Source organism: Marmota flaviventris, chromosome 1 (genome assembly GCF_047511675.1).
Source record: "Marmota flaviventris isolate mMarFla1 chromosome 1, mMarFla1.hap1, whole genome shotgun sequence".
In the NCBI taxonomy this organism is placed as follows: domain Eukaryota; kingdom Metazoa; phylum Chordata; class Mammalia; order Rodentia; family Sciuridae; genus Marmota; species Marmota flaviventris.
Genome location: NC_092498.1, coordinates 113,638,256 through 113,661,185, shown reverse-complemented (window position 1 = coordinate 113,661,185; position 22,930 = coordinate 113,638,256). Strand labels below are relative to the sequence as shown.

Here is a 22,930-nt window from a genome sequence, read left to right as displayed (position 1 = left end):
ACCTGAAACATCTTATGCAGGAAAATCAAAAGGATACAGGAGCCACTTAAAGGGGCTTCTACCAGCCAAATCTGGCATAATTTGTGCTTCTAACCAAATAATGATAGTAATAAATGTACCCCATTTTATAAATAAGAATCTGCAAACCCACACTAATGGATGAATGAATTAATGCAAGAATGAAGAAAATTATTCCTTACTAGAGAATGTAAACTAATAAATATAAAGAAATGTTGGAATTAGAAAATTCACCATTTGGCAACTGTCACACTACTAATCAACTCAGAAAACAAGTATCAAGGTATGTAAATATTCCAAATCCTCATCTACTAATGAATAAATATTTACATAGCCTCAAGAATCTACCTACAAAATACTTACTAATTATACAGGGAAAACAATTGATTTTACTAGGGAGAAAACTGGTTTATGCTATCTTACTCATGGTCAAAGTTAGTGAAACCAGTGATATCACAAAAACTAGATATTGTATCCCACCTTCCAGGGCAAGAGCTGTGATGATACTTCTACCAAAAATGGTTAGAAGGAAATATCAAAACAAAGGACATTCTACAAAAATTTTGAAATCACAAGGCTCAAGAAAATACTGATAACTAATTATTCAACAAAGTTGTGTAGTTGATAAATAGACTGTGTGGCCCACAAAGCCAAAAAGATTTGTCATCTGACCTTTTATAGGAAACGTTTTCCAACTCCTGCTGTAGATCAGTGGAATCTAAGAGTCCAGAAATAGACCTGCACTAATGCGGACAATTGATTTTTGACAGAGGTGCCAAGGTAATTCAGTAGGGGAAAGGATTTTCAACAAATGCTTCTGCAGAAACACTGGGACTCTTTTTTTCCCCCTGGTACCAGGGATTAACCCCATGTATAGCCACATCCCCAGCCCTTTTTTATTTTTTATTTTAAGACAGGGTCTTGCTAAGTTGCTCAGGGCCTCGCTAAGTTGCTGAGGCTGGCTTTGAGCTTGTGATCTTCCTGCCTGTGCCTCCCAAGTGCTGGGATTACAGGTATGTGCCACCACATCCAGCTAATACTGGAACTCTTTGTGAAGAAAAATGAACCTTTATCCTTGCATAATCATAGACAAAAATTAACCTAAAATTATATGACTGAAAAAAGTCCTATGGCTTAAGAATGGATGTATAGACCAGTAGAATGGAATTGAGAGTCCAGAAATAAACCTATATGTTAATGGTCAATTGGAAAAAAAAATTTTCTTTCTGTGCTGGGGATAGAACCCACAGGCATTATGCTTACTAGGCAAACATTCTACCACTGAGCTATACCCCCAGCCCTGGTCAATTAATTTTCAACCAGAGAACTAAGATCAGTTGATGAGGAGAGAAGAGTCTTTTCAAGAAGTAGTACTTGAACAACTGGAGGTCCATATGCAAAAGAATGAGTTAGGACTCTATTGCACACATCTAAAATAGATCAAAAACCCAAATGTAACTAAAACTATAAAACTGTTATAAGGAAGCATAGGTATAAATATGCCTGACCTGGGATTAGGCAATAGTTTCTTAGTTATGATACCAAAAGTACAAGTAAGCAAAGAAAAATAGAAAAATTGGACTTCCTCAAAATTAGGGTTAAAGCTAGGGTTACTTTTTATGACACTAATAATAAAGTGAAAAAGCAACTTATAGAATGAGAGAAGATATTTGCAAATCATATATCTGATGAGTCTAGTGTTCAAAATGTATAAAGAACTCTCACAATTAAAATATGAAAAGACAGTCCGGGGCTGGGGCTGGGGCTCACTGGTAGAGTGCTTGACTAGCACATGTGAGGCACTGGGTTTGAGCCTCAGCACCACATAAAAAATAAATAAATAAAATAAAGGTATTGTGCCCAGCTACATACATATATATAGAGAGAGAGACAGTCCAGCAGTCCAGCCAGGCCTAGTGGAACACACCTGTAATCCCAGCAACTCAGGAGGCTGAGGTAGGAGAACAGAGTTCAAGGCCAACTTGGGCAACTTAGACCCCATCTAAAAATAAGCGGGGAGGTGGGGTGCCAGGGATGTAGCTCAGTTGTAAAACACTCCTAGTTTTAATCCTTAGGACCAAAAAGGAAAAAAGACAATCCAGCTTAAAAAATGGGCATGCACTGTGGCACACTCCTGTCATCCCAGTGGGCTCGGGAGGCTAAGGCAAGAGGATTGAGAGTTCAAAGCCAGCCTCAGCAACAGCAAGGCGCTAAGCAATTCAGTGACACCCTGTCTCTAAATAAAATAAAAAATAGGGCTGGGAGTGTAGCTCAGTGGTTGAATTCCTTTGAGTTCAATCCCTGGTACCAAAAAAAAAAAGGTCAGAGAACTTGAATAGATATTTCTCTATAGGAGATTTTCAGTGTCATTAGTCTTTAGGGAAATGCAAATCAAAATCACAAGAGATACACTTGATACAAAATCATAAGAGATACACTTGATACAACTAGGTTGGCTATAATTAAGGACAATAACAAGTGTTGGTGGGTATGTGGAAAAATTAGGACCTTCATATGTTGCTGGTGGAAATGTGAAATAGTGCAGCTGCTGTGGAAAAGTCTCATGACCCAGCAATTCTGCTTCTAGGCATATACCCAAGAGAGTTGAAGACACATGTTCACACAAAAAAAAAATCATACACAGATGTTGATTGTAGCATTATTCATAAAAAGATAGAAATAACCACTCAAATGTCCATCAACTGATGAATATTGGGTAAGTAAAATATGAAATATATATACAATAAAACATTACTCAGGCAGTATAAAGAAATGACATACTGATGTTTGCTACAACATGGGTGAATCTTGAAATGTTATGCTAAATGAAATAAGCCAGAGACAAAAGGCCACATGTTATATAATTTCATTTATATGAAACGTACAGAACAGGAAAACCCCTAGGGACAGAAAGTAGGTTAGTCATTGCCAGAGGGTGTGAGATGGGAGGAATCAGAACTAATTGAAATCAGCACAGGGACTCTTTGGGGTGTTAAATTTTCTGGAATTAGATAGTGATGATGGTTGAAAAACATTGAATATACTAACAACTACCTAAATGTACACTTTAAAATGGTAAATTTTATGTAATGTGAATTATATTTCAGTTTTTAAAAAGAGCTAAAACAACTAAACTGCTAGGGGAGAAAATGTAGAAAATCTTACATTGGGTTAGATAAAGATTTCTTAAATAGAAGACAGAACCACAAATAAGCAAAATTCAATAAATTGGACTTATCAATATTAACAATGGAATCTAAGAGTCCAGAAAATGGGCAAAGTTAAGAAAATGGAACACAAGCCATGGAGAAAGCAATTGCTGAATCTCTATATCTGATAAAGGACTTGTATATAGAATATATAAAGAATCTAACAACACAATAAGAAAATTCAGTTTAAAAATGGACAACATGCTTGAACAGATGTTTCATCAAAAAATGATATATGGCTAGTCAATAAACACATTTAAAAAGATGTTTAGCAACACTAGTTCTCAGGGAAATACTAAAAGAACTAAGAATTGATAAGGATGTGGAGCAAGTAGAAGTCTTATAAACTACTGGTAGGGCCAGGCACAGTGGCAGACACCTGTGAACCAAGAGGCTCAGGAGGATAAGACAGGAGGATCACAAGTACAAGGCCAGCCTCAGCAACTTAGCAAGGCCCTAAGCAACTTTGTGAGACTCCCATCTCAAAAAATCAAAAAGATGGGCTGGGGTTGTGGCTCAGTGGTAGAGCACTTGCCTAACATGTGTGAGACACTGGGTTGTATTCTCAGCTCCGCATATAAATAACTGAATAAAATAAAGGTTTATCAACATCTAAAAAAATATTTTTAAAAAATCAAAAAGGCTAGGGATGTAGCTCAGTGGTATATTGCCCCTGGGTTAAATTCCTAGTACCCCCCCAAAAAAAAAAAATTTAAAAAATAAACTATTGGTAGGAATGTAAAATGGTACAACCTCTTTGGAGAAAGTTTCTTATAAAGTTAAATATATACCTACCTTACTATTCAGCAGTACCACACCTGGATATTTACAATCCAAGATAAATGAAAAGCTATGTTCATAGAGACTTAATCATTAATATTAATAATAGCATTATTCATAATAAAACCAACCTATAAATAACCCAAATGTCTATTAACTAATGGATAGATAGACAAATTGTGGTACTGTATATCCATGCTGTGGACTACTGCTCAATGATAAAAAGAAAAAATATACCTGCCAACCTGAATAAGTCTCTAGAACATCATGCTATTGAAAGAATTTAAGCACAAAAGACTATATATTGAACAAATATATATTGGGTCCTAGATCTAAATCTAAATGTAAAACTACAAAATTTTTAGAAGAAAATCTTTTTTTTATAGAATACTTTTTAAAAAACATTATTTATTTTTGTGTGGTCCTAGGGATTGAACCCAATGCCTCATACAAGCTAGGCAATCTCTCTACCACTGAGCTACAGCTCCAGCCCCAGGAGAAAAAAAAATTAAATTTTTCTTAGTTATTTATGGACACAATGACTTTATTTTGTTTATTTATTTTTATGTAGTGCTGAGGATCAAACCCAGTGTCTCACATGTGCAAGGCAAGTGCTCTGCCACTGAGCCACAACCCAGCCCCAGGAGAAAATTTTTGACCTAGATTTAACCAAAAAGTTCTTAGGCATGATACTAAAAGCAAGACATGTAAGAAAAAGAACTGATAAATTTTAATTTTAACTTTATCAAAATTAAAAACTTTAGCTCTGTAAAAAATACTATTATGAGAACAAAAAGACAAACTACAACCTGGAAAAATATATTTAGAAATAATTTATAACCAGAATGTGTAAAAAAGCAAACAAACACACACTCAACAACTATTAAAACTAAGTACTGGGCTGGGGTCATGGCTCAGTGGTAGAGCACTCGCCTAGCACATGCGAGGCCCTGGGTTCTATCCTCAGCACCACATAAAAATAAATAAATAAAATATTCTTTAAAAAAAACTAAGTAGTTAAAAAGCTAAACAATACAGTTTAAAAATGAACAAAACCTAGATAGATAACTTCACAAAAGAGGATATAGGGATGGCAAATAATCATATGAAAAGATACTTAATATCACTAGCCTTTAAAGTCTTCATTTGTATAATGAAGACCACAGTGAGACACCATTACACAGGTATAGAATGGCTACAATGAAATAGACAATAAAAAATGCTGACAAGGAAATGGATTTGTGCAAACAAATAATTGCATACATCATTATTGCAAATGTAAAATGGTAGTCATTCTGGAAACATTTGGCAGTTTTTTAAAAAAAAGTTAAATGTAGGGGTGGGGTTGTGGCTCAGCGGTAAAGCACTTGCCTAGCACGTCCAAGATGCTGGGTTCAAGCCTCAGCACCATGTAAAAAATAAATAAATAAAATGAAGGTATTGTGATCCAACAATCTTATTCCTACTTATTACCTTAGAGAAATGAAAACTACACAGATGTTTATAATTCTATTCAAAGTCATGAAAAACTAGAAGTAATCCAATAGATGAATTAACTATGGCAAATCTATGCATCAGACTCTGTCAGCAATAAAAAGAGTGAACTTTTGATACCTTTACCAATTTGGATGAACCTTGAACACATGCTGAGTGAGAAAAGCCAGTCTTAAAAGTGTATGGTTCTGTATGATTCCGTTTTATTACATTTTTCAAAAAAACAGAACCAATAATAGAAAACTGGTCAGTGGTTGTCAGTGATTGTGGGAGGGGAGGGGTCTTCTATAGCAATGGTACAAAGAAACTTACTGGGACGGTGCAACTGTTCTGTACTGGTGTTTGCACAAATCCATGCAAATATTGAAATGTATAGAACTGTCTACCAAAATACTACATAGTAATATAAAAGATGGAATGAAAAGTTTAACTGGGGCCTATAATGAGCTTACCTGGCACAGGGTAAACAATATGTTTAATGGTTATTATGATCAATGTTTCAAATTTATGGGATTTTCTCCACCTTAAAGCATAATTAAATACAGTAGAAATGCCAACATTCAAAAGGATACCCATTGACGGGGAGATAGGCTACAGAGCTGGTCTAAGGTGGTGTGCAGCTTAGAGAGGGGCCAGGAGAGGTGGCAGGGGAAGGGTGGCCTGGGAAGATGAGGATGATTGCTGGGCCGACCCTGCCAGGTTCCTCTGGGCCACCTGACACCCCTGATAATACTGCCCATGTGCTGCTTCTCTGTTGTGGCAGTTTGCCGGCATGGAGTCAGGCTATGCCTGCTTCTGTGGGAACAATCCTGATTACTGGAAGTATGGGGAGGCAGCCAGCACCGAGTGCAACAGCGTCTGCTTCGGGGATCACAGCCAGCCCTGTGGTGGTGACGGCAGGATCATCCTCTTTGACAGTAAGTATGCCCTGCACCCATCACTGTCCAAGGCACAGGAACGCTTGGACCAGGGCAGCAAACCTGCCCTCTCTTCCATGGGTACATTCGTTCACTTGTCAGTGCCATAGGCCAGGCATGCCCAGGCCCTGGGAATACAGCATGGAACATTCAGACTCAGCCCCTGCCCTCTAGAAGGGAGGACAGATAGTTGACAAGTGATCCACTACTCATGCTGAGCACTGTGAGGTGGCGTGGCCCATTGTGAGCTGCTTAGAAAACCTGGAAGAGATAACCTTTCCAGTTTTACGTTACATGCCTTGGCTCACTCTGCCATGTGTCTCATGAGAAAACAGGAGCAGAGTGTATGGATTTGCTTCTTTTTTTTACCTTAAATTGAATGCAATGTTAATTCAAAGAGGGAGGATGGAAAATGGATATTAAGTGTTGATAGTGATATGGAGAAATTAGCCCCTTCTACATCACTGATGGAAATGTAAAATGATGCAGCTGCTTTAGAAAGCAGTCTGGCAGGACCTCAAAATGTGGGACATAGCCAGGAGGGCATAGTGGCACAGACCTTTAATCCCAGCAATGCAGGAGACTAAGGCAGGAGTAGCGCCAGTTCTAGGCCAGACTCAGCAACCTAGGGAAACACTGTCTCAAAATTAAATTTTAAAAATGGCTGAGGATGGAGCTGGGGTTGTAGCTCAGTTGTAGAGACTTGTCTAGCACGTGTGAAGCACTGGTTTCCATCCTCAGCACCACATAAAAATAAATAAATAAAATAAATGCATTGTGTCCATCTACAACTAAAAAAAATGCTGAGAATGTAAAAAGAAATGAAGAAAGAAAGAAAGAATGGGTTATGGGCTGGGGATGTGGCTCAAGCGGTATCGCGCTCACCTGGCATGCGCGGGGCACAAATCCTCAGCACCACATAAAATAAAGATGTTGTATCCACCGAAAACTGAAAAATAAATTTTGGAAGGTTCTTTCTCTCTCTCTCTCGCTTCTCTTCTCTTCTCTTTTCTCTCTCTTTAAAAAAAAAAAAAAAAGAATGGGTTACCTTATGACCCACCAATTCTATTCCTAGGCAGATCCTCTAGAGACTTGAAGACTTGAAAACATAGAATCATACAAAAAATTGTATATAAATGTTTATAGGAGTATTTTCATAATAACCAAAAAGTAGCATCAACTCAGATATTCATAAACTGATGAATGAATAAACAAAAGGCGGTATGACCACATAATAGAATATTATTCAGCCATAAAAAGAAATAAAGTACTGATATATGCCACAACATGAATGAATCTTCAAAATGTTATCCTAAATGAAAGAACCAGATGCAGAAGGCCACATACTGTATGATTCCATTTATATAAAGTATCCAGAACAGACAAAGCCATGTAAATAGAAAGAAGATTTGTGGTTGCCAAGGGCTGGGAAGAAGACATGAATGGGAAATAATGAGTATAGATTTTCTTTTTTGGGTGGTGAAAATGTTCTAGAATCAGATAGAAGTAACCCCTGCACATCATATTGACTACATTAAAAACCACTGAGGGAGGCTGGGATTGTGGCTCAATGGTAGAGTGCTTGCCTGGGTGTGAGACACTGGGTTCGATTCTCAGCACAACATACAAATAAATAAATAAAATAAAGGTCTATCAACAACTAAAAAATAAAAAAAAAACAGAGGGGAGAGAAATAAAATAAAAACCACTAAATTACATACTTTATAAAATGATGAACCTTTTTCTTTTTTTGGGGTACCAGGAATTGAATTTAGGGGCACTCGACCACTGAGCCATATTCCCAGCCCCATTTTGTGTTTTATTTAAAGACAGGGTCTCCCTGAGTTGCTTAACTCCTCACTTTTGCTGAGGCTAGCTTTGAACTCATGATCCTCCTGTCTCAGCCTCCCAAGCTGGTGGGATTACAGGCCTGTGCCAGCACCCAGCTAAAATGATGGCTTTAAAAAAAAAAAAAAAAAAAAAAAAAAATATATATATATATATATATATATATATATTTATATTTAATTGCAGTTGGGCACAATACCTTTTTATTTATTTATTTTTATGTGGTACTGAGGATCAAACCCAGGGCCTCGCATGTGCTAGGTGAGCACTTTTTGTCACTAAGCCACAACCCCAGCCCCCAAATGATGGACTTTTGATCAATTCAATGTTTACTTTTTATAGACATTTTAATTTGTTTAGTGTTTTTTTCCCCCAGTTCTGGGGATTAAACCCAGGACCTTGCATATACTAGATGAGCTCTGTACTGCTGAGCACATCCCGGGCCCCCATTTAACCCATTTTCATTGAGCTCCAGCTATATGTCAGATAAAGTTATATTTTTTGTGGTGTAATACCTTTACTAGAGGTATCAAATAGAGACAGTATGTCTTAAAGTGAGCCATTTAGCAAGTATCACCTTTCACATATATGAAATATATATTACAAATAGTAATTATTTTCATTAAATTAATTCATTTTAGTGCATATTTGTGTACCAGTATTAACTACCTTGTTACAAGGAGTGTTGGCTGTGTGCTAGACTTGAATCTGAGTGTGGTTTTTTTTTATATTTTGTGTTATTAAATTGTCCCAACAAACCTGTTGATAAGAAAAGTAGAATCAAAATATTAAGTAAATTACTTAAGCTAATGAATGCCAGAGCCAAGATTCAGACTGTTTTTAGTCACTAGAATCCCTTTTATTAACAGTAATAAAATAGATCATAATAACTGATCCATTTTCATGCTTTAAAAATATGTGAACAGGCCAGGCGTGGTGTACACCTGTCATCCCAACCAGGGCAATTTAGCAAGACTCTATATCAAAAATAATAAGAGAAAGGGGCTGGGGACATTTCTGGTTTAAAAAAAAATTCTTTCCAGGTGTTCTGGTTATTTTCAGAGTGGCCTCTCAGCTCTGCAAAAGCTGCCCATCTCAGACTGCATCTACCCACGGACTGAGAAGGGTTGACTATATCAAATGACCAACATTAGTTTATGTGTGTGTGTTTGTGTGTGTGTGTGTGTGTGTGGTCATTTGATACAGTCACATAGATGCTTTTTGTTTTGTTTTTTACTTTGTTTACCTTCTGTGTTTCATTTTGAATAATTTCTATCGATACCTATCTTCAAATTTATTCTTTCCCTAGCTCTGTCTAGTTTGCTGATGAGCCCATCAAAGGAATGCTTCATTTCTGATATTGTTTTACTTCTACCATTTATATTTGCCTCTTTTTTGTAGTTTCCATATCTCTGCCGAAATTTCCAGTTTGTTCTATTTTTTCACTAGATACTAACCGTATCCATCGTGTAGTCTCTGGGTCTGACAGTTCTAGCATTGGGGTCATTAGCAAGTCTGGTTCTGTGGTTGGTTTTAACTCTATTTTTTTTTTGCGGGGGTGCAGTGTGGTGCTGAGGATTGAACTTGGGGGCACTTGGCCACTGAGCCCCATCCCCAGCCCTATTTTGTGTTTTATTTAGAGTCAGGGTCTCGCTGAGTTGCTTAGTGCCTTGCTTTTGCCGAGGCTGGCTCAGCCTCCCACTCTGCTGGGATTACAGGTGTGCGCCCTGGCCCCGCTGGCTTTCTCTCTTAACAGTGAGTCTTATCCACCCCTCTCTATGACGCTAAGGGCAGTAGCCTTTTCACCTGGGCTGGCCTGCTTAGTGTGCCAATTAAGCCAAACTGCCAGCAGTGGTGCCAGGCTTGCGTTTTGTTGTTCTTGTCATTACCCTTAATGTACACGAAGCTTCAGAGTCCTCTGGTGCTGGCTGCTGCTATTACCTGTGCTTAGTGTGGAGCCTGAGGTGCCAGTGGGTTTGCTCAGTGTGCTTTTCCCATCGTCAGCACTGAGCAGTCCCCTCTGTGTCACAGAGGGGCTCTTTCTCCACTTTCTTTTCCTTCCTCAGAGGTGACTCTGGTGCTTGTAACTTGGTGCTGTGCTCTTGGGGGAGGTCAGAGGAGCTTCCTAGTCTCCCTGCCCCATCCTCAGGACATGATACTGGGCTGCAGGAGGGAGGCCTTTTCAGTGTTCCCGCACACCTGTTCTCTCCCTGGACGCCAAACACTGTCTTGGTTTGTGGTGGACCTTGGGAAGTTTCCCGCCTGTCCCCAGGAGTGGCAGCCCTCTGCTTTGCTGGATCCTGGGCCCAAGAGGCTCAAGGCAACCAGAGGCTAATGCCTTTGCTTCTGCTTTCCCTAGAGCAGTGGATTCTTTGCCTGGTTATTTGGCAAGAGGAAGGAGGGGTTTTGCATCTACCCTTCTCCAGTGAGCCAGGAGCAGGAGGGCTTGCTGCCCTCCCCAGCATCGGAAGGCCTTTGCTTCCTTTGAGAGGAGGGTAAAGGATGCAAGTACTGTTTCATGCTTGTCTCTCAGTGGCAGCCTGTCACCTCCTGCACACCTTTGCCACCAAGGGGCACGCTGACTTGCTGCCTGATCCCAGTCACTCCTCACAGCATTTGATGGAGGCCTGTGCAGAAGAGCTTGCAACGGAATGTGTCTGGGGCTCACGGCTGCCCTCAACTGAAAGGGAAACCCATATTAAGAATTTGTTAAAATTCGGGCCTGGGGATTTAGCTCAGTGTTGGAGCACTTGAGTAGCACATGTGAGGCACTGGGTTCAAGCCTCAGCACCACATAAAAACAAACAAAATAAAGATATTGTGTCCATCTGCAACTAATATATACATACTTTTTTTAAAAAAGAATTTGGTAAGGGCTGGGGTTGTGGCTCAGTGGTAGAGCACTTGCCTGGCATGAGTGAGGCACTGGGTTTGATTCTCAGCACTGCATATAAATAAATAAATAAAGGTCCATTGACAACTTAAATATATGTATTCATATAAAATTTTAAAAAAAAGAATTTGTTAAGGGATGGGGTTGTAGCTCAGTGGTAGAGTGCTAGCCTAGCATGTGTGAGGCACTGGGTTCGATCCTCAGCACCACATAACAATAAATTAATTAAAGGTATTGTGTCCATCTACAACTAAAAAAAAAATGTCTTAAAATAAAAGAATTTGTTAAAATTCTGGCTGCTTTCTTCTTACTTGCTTCTGTGGAGGTCACCTCTTCCTCCCATATTCTGTCACAGATGAAACCATTTGTGTGGCCGGACTCTTGGAAGAGCTTCTTGCTTTTTAGAGTTATAGGATGAGAAATCAATGTATTCTTTTCTTTTTTTCCATGCTTCAGATTGGACCCAGGGCCTCACAAGCTAGGAGATACATCCCTAGCCCTGGCAGCATATTCTTATTTCTCTTTGTGCCCCACAGGGACACAGAACTTTCCTAAAGCCTGCTTTCTAACTCCTCAGCCCCCTGCTGCCCCGCAAGGCCTTCATTTCCAAGGTCTTGTTTACACTTCACCGTGTAACATAGCAAGTGGTTGCTCTCCTTCCTAGAGCCTGCCAATCAAAAACAGGCGCCCAGGGAAATCAGATGTGCCCAGTCAGAGCAATGAGAATCTAGGATTCCCCCAGGCAGAAAGTCATTTCTTGTGCCAGTTTCCTGCTTGAGAAATGAGTGTGGACCCCTCCTGTGCTGCCCCTCTGGGGTATCAGGGACACCAAGCAGCTGTGGAGCCCTTCCTTTTCTAGGACTTCACCTCAAGTGCCTCCCCTGCCAAGAGATCCCCGTGTTTCCGCATGTCCTCGAGCCATCCTGGGGCGCAGGAGCAGGTGCTTTCCCCAGCCTGGACCTGAGAGAAGGGAGGAGCCTGGAAGGGAAGGGTGGGATCACGTGGCCCTGCCAGTCCCGCACCCAGACTCTGTGACTCCAGCACAGCCCAACTGCTGTGCCGTATGCTGGTGCTCAGGTCTCCTGGGCCAAAACAAAAAAGTCTCCACAGTCATTTGTTCAGGGTTTAAGTGATTCATTTTGTGATTTGATCCTGAAACCTGAGAAGGTCTGGCTTTAGAGATAAAACAGTCCCCAAATGGGTCACATTACTTAGGAAGAGTTCTGTTTGTGCCAGCTTTGGAGAGCGAGTCCTGTAGCCAAGACCCAGACCCAGGCCTGCTGTCTCCTTGTCTTCTGCAGCTCTGGTTGGCGCCTGCGGTGGGAACTATTCAGCCATGACATCCGTGGTCTATTCCCCGGATTTTCCCGACACTTACGCCACAGGACGAGTCTGCTACTGGACCATTCGGGTTCCGGGAGCCTCCCACATCCACTTCAACTTCACCTTATTTGACATCAGGGATTCTGCAGACATGGTAGAGCTGCTGGATGGATACACCCACCACGTCCTGGTCCGTTTCAATGGAAGGAACCGCCCACCTTCGTCCTTTAATGTCTCTCTGGATTTTGTCATTTTATATTTCTTCTCCGATCGCATCAATCAGGCCCAGGGATTTGCTGTCTTATACCAAGGTAAGACTCCCTCAGCCTGTGTGCCTCAGGCTTGTTTTCCCACGAGGGTGACTTTCTAACCGAGTGGTTCTCGTCAGGTGGACAAGAGCTACTGACTCCACCCCAGATTATCCCAGCGCTACAAACCCTTCCCCCCCCCATTGCACAACTTGATAATGTTTCAGTTTTGCATTTTAGTAGCTTTAATGACAGTTTTCGTGGAAGGGCTAAAAGAATAATGAAAAGAAAGAGCTGTGATTGGTAGAATTGAGAAACTTGTAAGAGGTCACTCGGTCCATCCTCCTGCCTCTAAACTTCCCAGCCAGTCCCAAAGACTGGTTGATCAGCTTTCTTCAAGCCCTTCTAAAGTGGAGATGCCCCCTGTGGCCCTCTGGTGTGAATATATGTATGCTAGATGTGACTCTTTACCAACACCTGAGAAACATGGAAGGTGTGAACCCTCGTTGAGGTAGTGTGTGCAGCAGATGGCTGGGAAGAGGCCTCGCCTGCTGTGGGACAGTCGTGAGGAATAGGTGGGATTGGGGTCTAGAGAGAGGACGAAAGAGGATCTTCCAGGCAAAGGGAGACCTGGCTGCCAAACACAGGGTTGGGAAACAAGAAATCATCTAGATTCTTCCCTCTGCCTCTTGCAGGCCCACAGCCAGAGCCTCACGGTTTTGCCTTGGGACCAGCAGGACCAGTGGAAGGAACCCTACCCAGAGCAAAAGGCCTTCTCTTTATAACTAGGGCTTCCTCCTTCACCTTCTGCTTCCTGTTGTGTCCATCAGCTTTCCCCCCATAAGCCCTTTTGATCTTCCAGCTGTCAAGGAAGAACTGCCACAAGAGAGACCCACTGTCACCCAGACGCTGGCCCAGGTGATCACTGAGCAGGCCAACCTCAGCGTCAGTGCTGCACGCTCGTCCAAAGTCCTCTACGTCATCACCACCAGCCCCAGCCACCCGCCGCAGACCGTCCCAGGTAGCAGTTCCTGGGCACCATCAGTAGGGGCTGGCAGCCACAGAGTTGAAGGTAGTGCTCTTGGCAGTTACAGAAACAAAAGAGCTCTTGGGTGTTTCTCATTCAGAGGCAGGTTGGGGTACAGCCTTTGTGACCTCTGCTTTGTCCTGGCCTTGGAGATAAATGTTCTCATTAGCAGTTCCTTTGTCCCTAGGAAAACTCACTCACTTCCAAAGATACAGTCTACGTGCCTTTTGTACATTGTGATTCCTTAGCTAATTGTGTCTAAATAAATCATAATCATAGATAATCATAGATTAATCTTTGTAGAGCCCCAGGTTGTAATTCCAATGGCATTTGCAAGAGCTTCATTCATTCATGCATTCCAAAGATCTACAGGGTCTGGGGATGTAGCTCAGCAGAAGAGCACATCCCCGGGTGTGGGGCCCTGGGTTCGATCCCTAGTACCAAAATAAAGGGATAAAGACACATGTGGGGCTTGGCGTGTAGCTCGTTGGTACAGCATGTGCTTAGCATGAACAAGGTCCTGGGTTCAATCCCTAACACCAGAAAAAAGCCAAAAGATAAATGAATGCTTCTGTGGGGGCCAGGCCCTGTCCTAGGAACTAGACTGTCCACTGAACCAAATAAATCCCTGCCGTCCTGTGGCCTCTGAGTGGGAAGAAAAAGACAAGAAGCAAAATTAAAAACCTGATCATGTTAAGAGCTGTGTCATGTAGGAGAGGGATGGAGTGGTCTTTAGTGCTTCAGCTAACTTGGCTGGGTGCGTACGTGCCTGGTCCCATTTTCTGCCACAGAACTAGCACCTATATGAGCTGCTAGAGCTGGAGAGGACTGTTGGTGCTGGCAGCCTAGAGGTTCTCACGTTTCTCCCCTGTGCCTGACAGGACCCACCATGGAAGGTCAGGGAGGAGGGCCTCTGCTATGCTCGTTCCTTGTCATTTGGTGGTGGATTTCATAGATCACATACCTCATTGCCTGAACGAGAAAACTGAGGCTCAGAGACTTGATGTAACTCAGTGGCACAGTGACTCCTGTGGTAGAGACAGAAGGTACCCACCCTCTGACTCTGAGTCCAGTGTGCTTTGTATCATACCGAACAGGGCAAGGTACTGAGAAAGCTGGGGTCCATGCTCAGCCCAGTTTACAGCTGCCTGCTGCTGGCCCCCCCCACCTGCCATGGGGGCTCCTTTTGGATCTGCACCCCCAAGCTGCAGACCTCCTTTGGACCTTGAAGTACAAACGTGTTCAGTGGACCCTTGTCTTTTGCACTTGTAGGATGGACAGTGTACGGCCTGGCGACCCTCCTCATACTCACGGTCACAGCCATTGTTGCAAAGATACTTCTGCATGTCACGTTCAAGTGAGTACAAGAGAGTGCTGCCCGTTCCAGGAAGGGGAAGCCTCATAATGCCTTTTCTCCTGGGCTTCGTTTGTCTGGATGCAGTTGTCACTTCAGAACACAATTCCAAAGCCCTGAGTCCTAGATAACATAGGCAGCAGACATTCCTCCTCCTCCTCAGAGTGAAAAGTACAACTGGACAAATCTCACTAAGTAAGGTTTGAGGGATGGAGGGATCGAGTTTGCTCCTGTGTCCACAGGATACAGTTTCAGTGGCATAAACAGCAACAATTTCCATTTTTTGGCATGTGCTGGTTCCTTATAGTGATATTTATGCAAGATTAAAGATTCCTAGGAAATACCACACATACTTCCTGATGTCTCCTGGAAATTGGGAGACAATCTTAGGAAGACAATTCTAACGTTTTATTAACTATTTCTTTTTTGGGACTGGAGGTCCTTGGAGGATAGGCCCTGAGACTGAGATCTCCAGCTGCAGCAGTGCTGGCCATGATTACTTTAAAACAAGTATTTGAGGGCTGGGGATGTGGCTCAAGCGGTAGCGCACTCGCCTGGCATGTGCAGGGCGCTGGGTTCAATCCTTAGCATCATATAAAAATTTTTTTTAAAATAAAGATGTTGTGCCCACCGAAAACTAAAAAAATAAATATTAAAAAATTCTCTCTAAAAAAAAAATTATTTGAGAAGCTTGGAAGCATTATCCTTCAATTCTGACCAATTGGGGCAGAAAGTTTTTCTTCCCTTATTTTGCTGCTCAGGTTTAACAGTTCCACCTTCCAGGAAAGGGGCAATTGTGGGTGCCATTGATGTTTGTGACTTACAGAGACGAGTTCTAATTTGTTCTAGGCCTTGATTACCTTCTTTTAGTTCCTAGTCCAGCTCTTCCCATTACAAGGTCTTCCTGAACATTGATGTCCAGTGAAAGCCCCCTTTTGGGGGACCTTCTCACTTGCCCTCTGCCACAGACTTTTTTTTTTTAATATTTTTTTTAGTTATAGGTGGACACAATATCTTTATTTTATTTTTATGTGGTGCTGAGGGATTGAACCCAGTGTCTCACGTATGCTAGGTAAGTGCTCTACCTCTGAGCCACAATCCCAGCCCTTTTTTTTTTTTTTTAAAGAATGATTTTTTTAGTTGTCAATGGGCCTTTATTTTACTTATTTATATGTGGTGCTGAGATTCAAACCCGGGCCTCACACATGCCAGACAAGCATTCTTCTGCTGAGCTACAACCACAGCCCATGCCACAGACTTTTTATACATTGAACACAGCCTCCTCTGTTGTATTGTAAAGGCCACCTTTGGTCACTCTGGGATGACCTTACCTAGACATCGTCACCAGAGACTTGACATTTTTCAGTAGAAATAATGACCTTATTGTTTACTAAGCTCACTCTCATCTCTTTTACACACACACACATACACAGAGTTGTCCTTCAAAATCCTTGGATGCTCAAATCCATTATATAAAACACAAGGTAGTTGAATATAACATGCACATTGCCCTATGTACTGTATGCGTATAATATCTAATATAATATAAATGCTATGTAAATAGTTGTTACACTGCATTGTTTAGGAAATAAACAATGGGAAAATAAGGAAAAGCATCAGTACATCTTCAGAACAGTTTCTTTTTCCAACTATTTTCATGTGTAGTTGGTTGAATCCACAGTTGCAGAACCTGTGGGTTTGGAGGGCCAACTGTATACATAGGTTTTAAAGGTCAAAATTCACATATTCTGGGGAAGCCCCTCAGGCCTAGTTCTGTCTTGTGTCCCCTGCAGCAGCAAGAGAGCAGGATACTTCCTGTAGGGTCAGGTGTCTCATAGCGTGGCTGAGGCCCTGAAGTATGTACCTAAGTCCCCTCTGGTGTTGGAGACCTTCTCAGCTGCCCTGCCCAGTGACCTTGGGGACTGACATCTGGAGTGTGCTGGGGCTGGAGCTGGAGCTGAGGGAGGATACTGCTTCAGGCAGGGGAGTTCTGCTCTTGCCCTGTTTTAGCATTTGGGACAGAGTTCTTCAATTTAAAAAGAATAATCTGAAAATTCATACTCTCCCAGGCCACCCTTTTCCAGATTTGAAGAACTCTGCCAGTCAGAAAGTCTCTTATTGTGCTGAGAAGGACTCTTCCCTGCTGTCTGCCAGCTGCATTTCATCCACACAGTAGTCCTTCAGATATTTAAAGCTGGCCCTTAGGTCCTTCCTGGAACCTCAACCCACTGTGCATCCCATTTCTTAGGACAGGTGTCTCATGAGATGGCAGATTGTTTGGGGGCTCTCTTCTGATCTACTTGAACTTTGTGGGTTTTTTTGTTTGACAGATCCCACCGTGTTCCTGCTTCAGGGGACCTCAGGGATTGCCATCAACCAGGGACTTCAGGGGAAATCTGGAGCATTTTTTATAAACCTTCTACTTCAATTTCCATCTTTAAGAAGAAGCTCAAGGGTCAGAGTCAACAAGATGACCGCAATCCCCTTGTGAGTGACTAAAACCGCACTTCCCAGAACTCGAGGTCCCTCTTGGGGCTCAAGGTTGTCGGGGTCGACCTCCCCTGTGGTTCTCTGACCGACTCTTCCCTGCCTCCCCTCCACCTCAGCCTTTTGGGGGTACCCTTCAACACATTGAGAAGGGGCACCAAGCTGCAGGGTGAGCCTAGCCCACTTGCTCCTGCTTCACCAGCTGCACTTAGGAGAGAGACTCAAGGGCTCAGGGCCAGGCCCTCCCTGCGCGTCTCTCTCTGGTCTAGCAACTGGGGGTGTCAGGACCGGGCTGAGATGACAGAGATGGCCACGCTGACACTGGGCTCAGGTTCATTCTAGATGACTGTTGGGTGATGGGTAGGTTTAGCATATGTTGAGTTTTTCTTGCTTCTTTATTTTGTCCACACACAGATCAGTTTCCCCTGGTCTTCACAGTTTGGCACAGGACCAGACTGGGAGAATTCTCAGGTTCTTTTGAGGGCTGGCCTGGCACGTACAAGCGTGGACTCCTGGGCATTAGCACCTGCCAAAATGTAAAGGGAGTCGGTGCTCCATACTGGCGCTGGAGCTTTGCTCTCTGGGTGCTAGGCTAGGGTGGCCTGGGAAGGCCTGAGAGAGGGTCTAGGACCCCCATTCATGTCTTCCACACACAGGCTTCTCTCTAGAGGTTTTCCAATAGCTCACTGACCTATAAAACGTCCACTCATTCTCACGCCTCAGACTCTGATGGGAGCGTCCTGGGCACTCAGTACTTATGGATTGGATTTGTCCGCCTGGCTCCCCAGCCGCCCTGGGTCCTGTGGAACCCACTCCAGGACATTTTCTCCGCTCTCAGCCAACTCTCAGTTCAGAACAGGGAGTATAAAGACTGGCCCAGCCTCTGGGCAGCGTTGAGTGAGACCTGGGCTGACAGTGCCTGCTGCAGTGTCTCTCATTGTGAAAGAAGGTTAAATAGATATATACCCTGAGGGCTGTGTGCTCTGCCCCTTCTTATGGGGACTGAGAGGCCTCAGGAGTGACTCTGTGGGGCAGAAGAAGGTTCTCATCCCTGGCGACAGGCCACCTTGTCCCTCACACAGGGAGGCAACTGCGGAGACTGGTGAGGGGAAGGGAAAGTTTGGGACTGGAGGTCCTTGGAGGATAGGCCCCGAGACTGAGATCTCCAGCTGTAGCAGCGCTGGCCATGAGAGAAGGCATCTTCAGAGGTCCCCACTATCCGGAAGCTGGCTTTGCCCACAGCAGCTGGAAGAGTAGCCTGTGCCCTGAAGGGCCGTTTCAAGAGTATGGCTGTCCTGTGGGCACTCGGTCTGAGTGCTTGCTGTGCTTCTGGCTTCCTGGGTGCCCTCCTGGGCACTGTGCCTACCTCCCCCACATCCCCAGGCCACTGCCTGCTCTGGCTGTCCTGGGATTCCAGCAGCCCATTGAACCCGGCTGCTCCTGGGAGGATGGAAGGTTGAATGGGGCCAGCTGAGAAGTGTCTGCGGGGAGGGAGGACATTCGGCAGTGCCAGGCCAGGGGTGCTCAGAACCAGCAGGTGGGGCAGTAAGAGGGAAGTGGGCAGTGTGTCCACAGGCAGGCAGGGTGCTACCCCAGCAGCCGAGTTGCAGTGTGCTGAGAGCCCCGCGCCGCTGTCTGCAGGAAGGGCGACTACGCCAGAGCAGCTGTCCGCAGGCCCCTGGGCCTAGAGACAGGCCTTCACAGCGAGTATCACTGGAAATAGACTGCCCGGCCTCTCTCCTCCAGGCTATTCATGGCTTTTGTGGAATCTCCTGTCAAACACAAGCGCCAGGTGTGTGCGCTCACCCAGGGCCCCATGCTGTGAACAGACCCGCGCACAGCATGACGGGAATGTGGAGCCCAGGAAGGGCTCTCCTGGCCAGAGGCACTTCTAACTGCCCCAGCTAATGCTGGTCACTGGGCTTGGCCTCCTGGAAGCCGCCCCCCCCATCTGCCTCCTCACCCTCCACATCTCAGGATGCCAGGCCCTAGCCAGCACGTTATCTGAGCTGTGGCCCCAGCAGCCTCTCTCTAGAGACCCCAGGAAGGGCAGCAGTGCCCCGGGCGCCTCCTCCTGGTGGCCTGAAACAGCCCGTACCTCCAGATCCCCTTCCTCTCCAGGGAGCAGCCCTAGAAACCCAGCAGCACCTCACCATAGCTTGGGGGCAGGGCTGTGAACCGTCCCAGGCCAAAGCTCCATAAACATCTGACTGTGGCCTTAGAACTTGTCAGCAGCATTCCCCAGAAGGCCCCTAGAGCCACGCAAACACCCAGGAAGTAAATGACCCCAGAGGAGGTGAGGTGGGCGTCCAGGAGCATGCACTGTGGGAGGAAGTGAAATGCCTTGAGAAGTGCCTGGAGCTGAGAGGAGAGTTAGGAAGTGACTGGAAAAGGGCAACCCTGAGGCTCGTCCGACATCACAGCGGAAGGCTCTGAAAGAGGCAGGGTTGTGCCCTGAAAGCACAGGAGGGGACAGAGCGTCGGCCTGTGAGCCTTCCTCAGCCCTGGGCACTGCTGGCACCCAAGGCTGCCTTCTCAACATGTGCACCCACAGAGGGCCCTCGCTAGCCAAGCCTTCCACCTCCTGGGTGACTGCACCTCAGCCCTCTGGGGACCAGCTGCCTGGTGTTCAGCAGTGTCTCACAGTGTCCTTTGCCCTGGGAGAAGGCAGCAGGAGGCACAGGGTGCACTCTGTTCTTCCCCATCTGTTCAGTCACTTGCAAAGCAGAGAATAAACAGGAGTGAACCCCCTGCCTGTGTCCATGTGGGCGAGGACTGGTGAGGCCTCTTGGGCATGAGTAAGGTGACCTGGCGTGCTGACTTCTTCAGTGTGGATTCTGGCTCCAGACTCCGGTCAGCCCCGAGTCCACAGAGATCAAAGCACTTGCAAGTACAGCTGTCCTGGCCCTCAGGTTGAACCCCATGGCGTGCCTGGGCCCCGAGCCAGCCTCACACCCATTGTCGGCCCAGGCAGGAGTCTGCCTGACCCCACTCAGGATCCAGATTCAGCCGCTGGGCAGACACCAGGGCACGCAGCATTGCCTGACCGCCACAGGCACCGTGCACTTAGTCTTCACCAAGCACTTAGCAGAGATGGCCTCCAAGACCCGACCTTCCTGTCAGCTGAGGCCAGGCCGGGTCTCCCCAGTGACCACCCCGCCTCCATATCCTGGCACCTGGCTCTCCTTGGGTCCCGGTCCTCCTGGGGGGAGTTGGCCCTCTGCTTTGTTACTGCCTGGGTTCCGCCTTTCCATTGTTTCCTCTGTGTCTTTGTTTACCCTCCTCACTGTCTACCTCCTAGCCAGGTCTCAGCTTAGCTGCCCTGGTTTGGGGTGTTTTCCAAACCTCCAGCCACAGAGGCTCCCCTCAGACTGGACAGCTGGGGAGACAGGGCTTCCCCTCTGCCCGCAGGCCCCTGGCGCCACCGCCCGGGCTCCTGTCTCCGCAGCTGGAGCTGAGCACTGGCTGGACAGAGAGGGCAGGCAGAGGCGGCTCCTGCTTCACAGGGGAGGTCCCTAGGTGCACCTGGAGGCCCTCCTGCCTGCGCAGGAACCCCCCGGGTTCTCACTGCACCAAGACCCTCCATATCCAAACTCACCCCCAGCAGGGACTTTGACTTTGGATGACAAGGCTTTATTTGTAAATATTCTCTTAATATGCAACTTTGAGAACAAAATAGAAACATCATGTATTTTAAAATATAAAATGAAGTGTGACGCACTGTATACAATTTAATATATATTTTTAGGATTTTGTTATTTAAGAAAATGGAATGTAATGGTACTTAACTTTTACAAAAGAGAGAAAAAATGTTATTTTTACTGTCTGAAGAAAATAAATATTCTCATGGTTGTAGAAACAGTGGTGGGCCCTGGGCTGTCATTTCTCTGGGTGCTCCTCCAGATGACCCACAGGAAGGTGTGACTGTGGGATTCTCAACTCTTCTCGGTCGACAGTCCGCCCCGTTGGCTGGCTCTCTCCTGGTGCTGTCTTGATTTCCTCTGGTCTTGTCACAGCTTTGACTACTGTTGATCTTCAGCCAGGAGGGTCTGAAAGGCAGGACGTCCAGATGGCTGCGCCACCCCAGGGGTTAGGGAGGAGCACCAAGCTCTGACCAGCAGCCGGGACCTCAGCGCACACGGCCACCCTCAGTTGGACCCTATTTGCTAATGTCAGTAGGAGCGCCAGGCTCTCCCGTGAGGTGCCATCGTATCCAGACACTCCTTTATAGCAGGCATGTTGTCCCGATTTTGCTGATGAGGGAGCAGACGAGTGACACAGCGAGGGACAGTGGCTGAAAGCGCAGCCTTGGAGGGTGCCTGTGGGGTCACGTCCTCCCTCCATCAGATGGAGGCCAGTGAGATCAAAACAGGAGGGCACTGAGGGCTCGAGTGCAGGAGCTACATCAGGTTCCCAAGGTAGAGATTTCCTCCTTGCCTTTTGGAAAACCAGACGGGGTAGGACGGGGGCGAGGAGGCCGATCGGGGGTCTCGCGGGTACACAGGCCCCTGAGAGCAACAGAGAGAGAGAGGTGGGCCGCACCAGGCCAGGGCCTCAAGGCTCAGGCCCACGCCCCACTCACCACTGAAGGTGTGACCCTGACCAGTAACCTGCCAGGTGTGCCTTCCCTGGGAGCCGCCGGGTGATCCCCAGACTTGCAGTCTGACCACCAGTCCACTGGTGGCAGGGGCTGCCTGCCGTCATCTCCAGCAGCGAGTGTGCACACGACACTATGCAGAGCCCCACCGCTGCCTCCTTCATTGACACAGGTGTGTCTGTCACTCAGGCAAACACTGCGTCAGCCAGAGATGCATCGCGGTGCAGAGAGGTGTGTGGCAGGGGTGTAGGTGCAAGCCAGTCATTCCCAGATGCTTCTCCACAAGGGGCATCGCCTTGGCTTGGCGTTTGTACCCTTCCTTCACCATTGTCTTCCCATTAGATCGTGGGACAACTCCTGTCCCAGCCCTGACACTGCTGCTGCCCTGCAGTGTGACGGCACCTTTAAAGACAGCTTCGCCTGACTGTTTATCTTCTCTGAACTTTCCTTCTCTTCCCAGAAGCTCTTTCCTTCCATGAAGGAAAATATTTTTCATGGCAGGAAATGGCTGGTGGAAAACAAACGGGGTGGCCTCGCTGGTGAGTTTCTTAGAGACACATCGGGCAGCAACAGAAAAATAAATAAATGCGACCAGAATGTGCAACTGTCCTGCCTGAGAGCCCCATTAGATCATGGGACCACAGGGCCTGGAAGAGACTCCTAGACCCATTTGAGTGGACTCTGGGGACACTGATCTTAACTTCACGTTGCCACCACCCTGGGGACCAACGGGGC

General features: G+C 45.5%; 1 protein-coding gene across 3 annotated transcripts in view; it reads left to right on the top strand.

Annotated features, from left to right (window-relative positions):
- The window catches only part of Kremen1 (kringle containing transmembrane protein 1), a 71,876-nt gene extending 50,417 nt beyond the window's left edge, over window positions 1–21,459 (top strand). Inside the window, exons 5-9 of one of the 3 annotated variants that reach the window (XM_071614907.1) lie at window positions 6,265–6,418; window positions 12,461–12,793; window positions 13,593–13,754; window positions 15,030–15,114; window positions 17,442–21,459. In XM_071614907.1, the coding sequence (XP_071471008.1) occupies window positions 6,265–6,418; window positions 12,461–12,793; window positions 13,593–13,754; window positions 15,030–15,114; window positions 17,442–17,610 (903 nt within the window). In that variant the 3' untranslated portion in view covers window positions 17,611–21,459. Of the gene's footprint in view, window positions 1–6,264; window positions 6,419–12,460; window positions 12,794–13,592; window positions 13,803–15,029; window positions 15,115–17,441 lie in introns of all 3 variants that reach the window. The other 2 variants (XM_027956070.2, XM_027956071.2) reach the window with 2 other exon arrangements.
- Window positions 21,460–22,930: the final 1,471 nt, after the last annotated feature.